The sequence below is a fragment of the Ciona intestinalis genome, chromosome 11, assembly GCF_000224145.3.
Source record: "Ciona intestinalis chromosome 11, KH, whole genome shotgun sequence".
Taxonomy (NCBI): Eukaryota; Metazoa; Chordata; class Ascidiacea; order Phlebobranchia; family Cionidae; genus Ciona; species Ciona intestinalis.
The window spans coordinates 438,197-445,545 of record NC_020176.2 but is presented as its reverse complement, the minus strand read 5'-3'; the positions used below and the strand labels follow the sequence as shown (position 1 = coordinate 445,545).

Sequence of the window (7,349 nt, the reverse complement as noted above, 5' to 3'; positions counted from 1 at the left end):
CCACTGGGTTGAAGCATTGTCGTTAAGTGTCTTGCCCAAGGACACATACGTCCACAATGGTAGCAGCGTCGAGCCTTGAACCCATTACCTCTGGGTTACAGGCAGGCGCGCTAACCACTGTGCCACGGCGCCGGAATGTGTTCTGTAGCAACATGTTTTACGTAAAATTGTAAACAGTTTTTGGAAACCCTTGTTCCAGGGCACATTTGTATTAGGACCAAATTTCTCGGAAAGGTCTAATCACAAACTTTATCCATTTCCTCTGTTAACCTTCTACCTAATGTTACAGGATGCTTGAATTGTTTTTCGAGTTTGGATTCTGTAGAGTGAGGAATGTTTCAAGGAATGATAGGATGATTATAGAGGTAAAATAACTGAAAAAGGTGTGTTTCATTTATTGGTTGAACAAAATTGCCAGTCATACCAAAAAGAAGAAAAAACTACCCATGCAGACTCAGTTAAATAAAAGGTTGTATATAAGTGGGCATGAGGTGTAAGAATTAGTGGTCTCAAAATTATACATAAAGTGGTTATCCATAAAGATTTCATTCATAAAAAGCAAAAACTGTTAATAAGTTTCATACTTACCAACTCTGACCGCCCTCTTGACACAGAAATGGTGCAACCTGTTCAGTTTTCCACTGAAAGAGGATAAATGGGCAATTATGATACAAAATGATACAAAAAAAAAAACATTTTTTAACTACACAGATTATAGTGCAATAAAACTATGCTATTTAACGATAAATTCTGTTTTATTTAGTTTGGATCAAAGATTGGATTTATTCGAACGGCAACCACATCTGGCGATGTGAGTATCTGGAACCAACCAGATATTGTTTTCTTGATATTTTTATCATAGCCTGCGTTATTCTTTCATTATGTTTAAAGGTAGAAAAAATGTATCAACCCTGGCCTAAAACATAGGTCCCAGGGCATATTAAGTCATAGGACGTTTTCCATATAAATTAAACTGGTTAGTAAACCATAGGCAATGTAGCCTATTACTTTCCCTTTAGAAATGAAACAGATTAATAAACCTACACTCACATTGACTATAGTAGCAGCATTGAGCTTTGAACCAGGTTTCTTGAATGAATGAATGAATGTAACTTACTTTATCATCGCGTGGCCGGAAAACGACAGTCGTTATCACACGGGTTTAACACCTCGTGCCAGCTTACGAGTTGCCATGTATGTTACTTTGTGGGTGATTATTCTTATGGCCATAATTTACTGAAGTACTGTTTTTCAGCTATTCAATGTTTTTCCTCACTTTACTGACAACGTGGCATTCACTGACAAAGAGTTGTTACCACATATGGACCAACAGATATACGAATACACACCTGGTATTCAAATAATTCACGCTTTACGGTGAGAATTTAATAGCTTCAACATGCAAACTGTACTTTGTAAAACTTAAAATAAAACTGTTTGAAATTCTGTTTTACATACTAAGTTGTATGTGTATAGTGAGTAATATAAATAATTATGGATTGCATTTAACAAAATACCATTCGGTATTAAAACTTAAACAGAACTTAGAAAATATTCATCATACAAACAGAATAGAAATATTCATCCGGCGCCGTGGCAAAGTGGTTAGCGCGCTTGCCTGTAACCAATAGGTAATGGATTCAAGGCTCATCGCTGCTACCATTGTGGGCAGATGTGTCCTTGGGCAAGGCACTTAACGGCAATTCCTTCAACCCAGTGGTTACTAATGGGTTGTCCAAATTATTAGCCATACATAAAAAAATTCCTCAAAAAAATAGTCACCTACAAAGTAACATACATGGTAACTCATAAGCTGGCACGAGGTGTATGAACACCCGTGTTATAACGACTGTCGTTTCCCAGCCAGGCAGAATAAAGTAAGTTACATTTATTCTTTTATTCAGTTAAGTTATCAAATTGGATACATTTTAGTGATTTTACATACTGCCATTTTATTGTTAAGTTACTAAATTAATATGACCTATATTACTACAATGAAAAAAGTTTATTTACCAATTATGATGTCATATGCTTTTTTTAACATCACAAAGGTTTGATAGTGAAGTCACAGGAGGTGATTCTCAAATAGTTGATATGTTTGAGGTGGCTGAAACATTAAGGAAAGAAAATCCAGAAGATTTTGAAGTTCTTACCCGAATTCCGGCCACTTTTACCAAGATAAATTACAACTGGAAGGTTCCAGTTTATTTTAAATAAAAAACATCATATTAAAAAACTTGGTCGGTAATTTTCAATTTTTAAAATTTTGAATTTTTTTTTTCTGACTAACTTTTTTAAAAAGTAACGCACAGAAATTAAGTTGGCTGACTAAATGTGAAAATACATCGACAATTTTTTTAAAATGGGATAACCAAAAGTGATCCAGATTGGCCAACTTTAGCCACAGCCAAGAATGTCACCTCTGTTTTGTTAATATTATATTATATATGGGTGAGATCCTGCAGTCAGTTATTATTAAAACACATGATATGTAGTAGTAATTTTTTATACCAGTTTAGTTACCATTCTATGTTGGCCACGAGCCTGACACGCCATGGGATTAAAGCAAAACTTTGCCAATTTTGGAAAAATTTATACCAGGATTTTACCAGTATGTCAAATATACCAATTGAAATAAAAAGAGATGTTACAGGAAAAACTACATTCATAAACACGCAGAGGAAGAATGCAAGGGTTTTTATAAAATACCAAGCTTCAACTTGGGTTGGAGCAATTATATAGAATAATTAAACTAATTAAATGGATTTTTAACTTGTATTTACTATGTAGGTGGTGGGGGTGAATTGGCATCCTGGGTTCTTATCAACACCAATTGTTCGTGAAAATGACGTGGAGAAATATTACAAAGCACATCGGAAGTTTGCGCTTATCGTAGAACGAGATGATCTTGCTGGAAAAGTAAGAAATATTACTTTATTTCGATAATTGTAAACTGTATAAATGAACCTCGGTTACTAGTGATATATTTCCAGTAGGCCATGGAATGAATCAAACTTATTTATTTTCGCATGACGGGCAACGATAGCTGTTATAACATAGATGTTTTGTAGCATACACCCCCTGCTCATTTAGAGCAGGGCACTTCGGAATTAACATGTAACATAACGGCCTCTATGTTTGTAGTATAAGTTCCGCATGCAGCCTGGTGACTTGCTGGTGGTCAACAATCGTCGAATGTGCCACGCTAGAACATCGTTTCAACTAAACGGAGGGTGGAGGCATTTACAGGTATTAATAATAAATTGTTTTAGATTAGAGGCTAATATATAATGTTGCAACCGTTGTGGGCATGCGTTACCTTGGGTATGTAATGTATGTAACTTACTTTATTCTTGTGTGGCCGGAAAACGACAGTCGTTATCACACGGGTTTAACACACAATGGTAGCAACGTCGAGCCTTGTACCCATTACCTCTGGGTTACAGGCAGGCGCGCTAACCACTATGCCACGGTGCCGGGTAAGATGCTTAACAAAGATTGCTCCAACTCAATGTCTTATGGGTACTCAATCTTGGATCATCTGTATGTCCCCCTATCAACAGAAATAAAGTTAAAATTATTTGATATTCCAGGCTTGTTTTGTAAACCTTGATGATGTAAAGAGCACGTACATGATCCTGGCAAAGAAACTTGGAATAAAAGTGATTCCTCCTAAAGTTGGGAATACAAGTTCCATTTGAATGAAGCAGCAAAGCTATTTTACCAATATAAATGTATATACTTTATTATTAATATATTTTACTTAATATTTTGGAATGCTTTTTTTAAAGACTAGTTTATATGTTTAAAACTAACTTCATGTTTGTATGAAAAAAATGTGCTACAACCCAGGTGTTGCATCTCAAAGGTCCCGAACCATTGAATACTTACCTCATTTTTAAATATAAATAAAGGAACATGATGACCCCATTCATTTTATGAAACCCTACTGGGGTGAAGCCACGGCATCAGATACCGAGCCACGGCATCAGGTATCATGCCACAGGGCCATGGCAGGGGACACTAGGCCGTGGCATCAAATAATAAGCCATGGCACCAGACACTTGAAGCCATGACCCACAGTTTAGGTTCAATAGTATTGTAGACATTTCTCTTATAACTCCAAATACCAATCAGAGTTTATGGAGCTCAATATATTCTATATTTGTTTGCGTTGCCGACCCATTTGAATAACATCAGTCACATGTTATGTATACTCACTGTATAAATCGAAAGCAAAATCGCGACTGTATCGGATATCGTGTATATTGTATACGTTGTTATATCAGAAGTTTAGCAGAGTAACGCCCTTTTAAGATATCGCAGTTTAAGCTATATATTCGCTTGTACAAATTAACCGGGTTATTTTATATATGTATTCTAATTGAATAAGGCATGCAGAGTACGTTGAATAAGTAGGCATGCCCACTGTTGCAATCTATGTACCGTCAAATACGAATCAGCAATAAAGATATACTCAGATACTTCTCGAGTGATTTTCAACACAGACTTAACACTGGCCGAGTCGTCATTATAACCAAGGCTAGATATTCTAAAAGGACAATTAGAATTAGACCCTACGAGACTTAGGATAGTGTTTAACCTACTGCGTCAGGAAGACTCGCTAGGCGTGATAAATCGAAGCAAGACAATCCCGAGCGACACCTACTGAGGAACCACCTCAAACTAACTCAATCAATCAACAACTAGTTGGGCTGGTAACAACATATAGTAATTTGGTTTAGATGAGAAATAAGTTATATTGTTCAAATGCAAGATGGTTCGTTCTCACAGCATAATATTTTTAAGCAAGCAAACAACGCATAAGTGTAGTCTGGAAAAACAGTTGACAAAAACTCAGGCACAAATATAAACGGATGCAAAATATATAAGCCAACTGTGGTCTAACCCCTTGGCATGCCTCACTCCAGCACCTCCTTTATAAAGAATAAAAAACTCTGCAATAATAAACCAAGTCTGGCATACATAGAACAACCAGGGCGCGCGTTGCTATTTGACCTCACCCTTATATATAGAATGGGAAGCACAAAACAAGCAAGAACCATAGCAGTACAAAAGAGCACAAAGTTATAAAAAAAGCATCAATTGATTCAGGTATACAATCCTTTAACAGGCACCACTGTAGCAAAGGGTAAGATAGGCAGTTTAGTTTGTTCCTGCTCCACAATAAACTTTTTCTCATAGGTCTTATTATTATTACATAGGGGCGGAATTTTGATGTCATTTTCCCGACAGACTAAATAATAAAGTTTAAACAAAGTTACGGGCCTTAAATTGTATGTTGAGCCATGTAATGTAGAATGTTGATATAAATTGGATCTGAACCAATTTAAATGTTTGCTTTCGTATGATAATCTGCCCAACAATTCACATAAGAAGTTAAGACTATTTTCTGACTTGACATTTGTAAGATTCCCAACCACTGAGCTTTCACTCAACACGGAATCCAATTCAAGATCCTCAATAAATGAAGAATCATTCTGTCGAACACTGGCGTAGTGAAGTGGTAACATTTTAGTGACAACCGGCACGTAAGAAACATAATCATCGTTTTCATTATCCTTCTCTTTTTCTGTATATTTTCTTTTTTTCCAATTTTGAAAAGCTGTAACAAAAAAATACTGTGTTACTAGTATACAGTTTGTTCTGTATGGCTGACAACTTGGAAAACCTATTAGTAACCACTAGGTTGCAGTTAATCCTTAAGCGTCTGGTCTAAAAACACACGGGTCCATAACAGTAGCAGCATTTTGCCTCGAACCCGATATTTTAGTACATAAAGCTAGCGCTTTCACCATTATACCATGGCACAAGACATGGTTGAAGTGTATATACTAAGTCTATATATATTATGCACCATATAGTACTATGTATATATATATATATATAACCTAACCTCTTTGAATAACAAGGGCAGCTTTTTCTCGTTGTTTTCTTAGTTTAAATCTCCCCCACCCCCGTTGTATAACGCACACAGCTTTGTTACGAGCAATTATTTTAAGTCTTCTAATCTTTCTGCATCTCCTGTGTAATATAACCAGCATTAAATAAGCATCAATGTAGCATTCAGTAAAATACAACTCAATGCATTTTAAATATTTGCTTGGATTACAAAAGAGATGATGTATTTATTAATATATTAAGGAGAAGAGAATTAAAAGCAAAAGAGATTTGTTTTAACATAAAAATAATAATAATAGGCACATATTGTAAGTTGCTTGTGTAAAATCTAACCACTGACTTAAACAGAAAAAGCATAACGACACTTAATATAACAAGATTAGCGTGTCTGCCTATAACCCAAAAGTTACAGGTTTAAGGCTTGTTGCTTTTAGTCCTGCTACCAATATGGGTGTAGGAGTTCTTGGGCAAGACATCTATGATAAAGCTTGTTGCATTCGGTAAAAGTAAAAAAAGAACCAATCTAACCTGACTTTAGTTCTAATCCTCCAATGTCTTTGTAAAGTAACCACAGCTTTAAGTCTTCGTTGCACGATATGTTTAATAAGCAATCGACAGAATTTACGTTGTGTGTGAAACCTCCATGCCCGCTGTATCTTCAACACACTTTGGGTCGTCTGTTCGTCGCGCTTGGTTTGTAACAATTCATACTGTGGGTGAATGAAACTTACTTTATTACTTTAAAAACAGTCGTTAGGTGTCTATACAAACAAGCAGAGCCAAAGTATATTGCATTCACCACAATAATCAATGAGGTTCCCTATGTTTGACAACTATGAGTGTAACTGCATTTTAACAATGTTACTCCAGATTTTACCCTGATGTTAGGTGTCTATACAAACAAGCAGAGCCAAAGTATATTGCATTCACCACATTAATCAATGAGGTTCCCTATGTTTGACAACTATGGGTGTAACTGTATTTCAACAATGTCACCCCAGATTTTACCCTGCTGTTAGGTGTCTATACAACAAGCAGAGCCAAAGTATATTGCATTCATCACATTAATCAATGAGGTTCCTTATGTTTGACAACTATGAGTGTAACAGCATTTTAATAATGTCACTTTTTTCTTAAAATTTAACAAAATATGGGACACCTATCTTACACCACCCCAAAACTCGGGGTAAAATGAGTTGAACAATAAATCTAAATTCATATCTCACCAGATCCGCTGATAAAAACACACATGTCTTCCCAAACTGCCAACATTTATCTGCATCGAGCTGGGTTTGATCCACCAACACGTGGTTTATTATTTTACGACAAATTTTCTGCGACTTTTTCAAATTCAACTGAGAATAACCTGTGTGTGGAAAAAAGTTAAAAAATAATGTACAAAAAAAAAACAAAAATATGCTATAAAA

General features: G+C 35.7%; 3 protein-coding genes across 5 annotated transcripts in view; 2 read left to right on the top strand and 1 right to left on the bottom strand.

Annotated features, from left to right (window-relative positions):
* LOC100186683 (gamma-butyrobetaine dioxygenase-like) overlaps positions 1 to 4,484 on the top strand; it is a 7,919-nt gene extending 3,435 nt beyond the window's left edge. Inside the window, exons 4-10 of the mRNA XM_002124104.5 lie at positions 290 to 365; positions 764 to 811; positions 1,256 to 1,377; positions 2,052 to 2,196; positions 2,791 to 2,919; positions 3,145 to 3,249; positions 3,594 to 4,484. Coding sequence (XP_002124140.4) covers positions 290 to 365; positions 764 to 811; positions 1,256 to 1,377; positions 2,052 to 2,196; positions 2,791 to 2,919; positions 3,145 to 3,249; positions 3,594 to 3,701 — 733 coding nt within the window. The 3' untranslated portion in view covers positions 3,702 to 4,484. The remainder of the gene's footprint in view (positions 1 to 289; positions 366 to 763; positions 812 to 1,255; positions 1,378 to 2,051; positions 2,197 to 2,790; positions 2,920 to 3,144; positions 3,250 to 3,593) is intronic.
* Positions 4,374 to 7,349, top strand: part of LOC100180397 (L-rhamnose-binding lectin SML) — a 36,222-nt gene continuing 33,246 nt past the window's right edge. For both annotated transcript variants that reach the window (XM_026836833.1, XM_018814015.2), the window contains exon 1: positions 4,374 to 4,393. The gene's annotated coding sequence lies outside the window, so the exon portion shown is untranslated. The remainder of the gene's footprint in view (positions 4,394 to 7,349) is intronic.
* Positions 4,736 to 7,349, bottom strand: part of LOC100184296 (unconventional myosin-XIX) — a 13,124-nt gene continuing 10,510 nt past the window's right edge. Inside the window, exons 17-20 of one of the 2 annotated variants that reach the window (XM_018814012.2) lie at positions 7,149 to 7,288; positions 6,451 to 6,632; positions 5,918 to 6,045; positions 4,736 to 5,626 (exon numbers count right to left, since the gene is read on the bottom strand). In XM_018814012.2, the coding sequence (XP_018669557.1) occupies positions 5,112 to 5,626; positions 5,918 to 6,045; positions 6,451 to 6,632; positions 7,149 to 7,288 (965 nt within the window). In that variant the 3' untranslated portion in view covers positions 4,736 to 5,111. The remainder of the gene's footprint in view (positions 5,627 to 5,917; positions 6,046 to 6,450; positions 6,633 to 7,148; positions 7,289 to 7,349) is intronic. The other variant, XM_004226625.4, reaches the window with a different exon arrangement.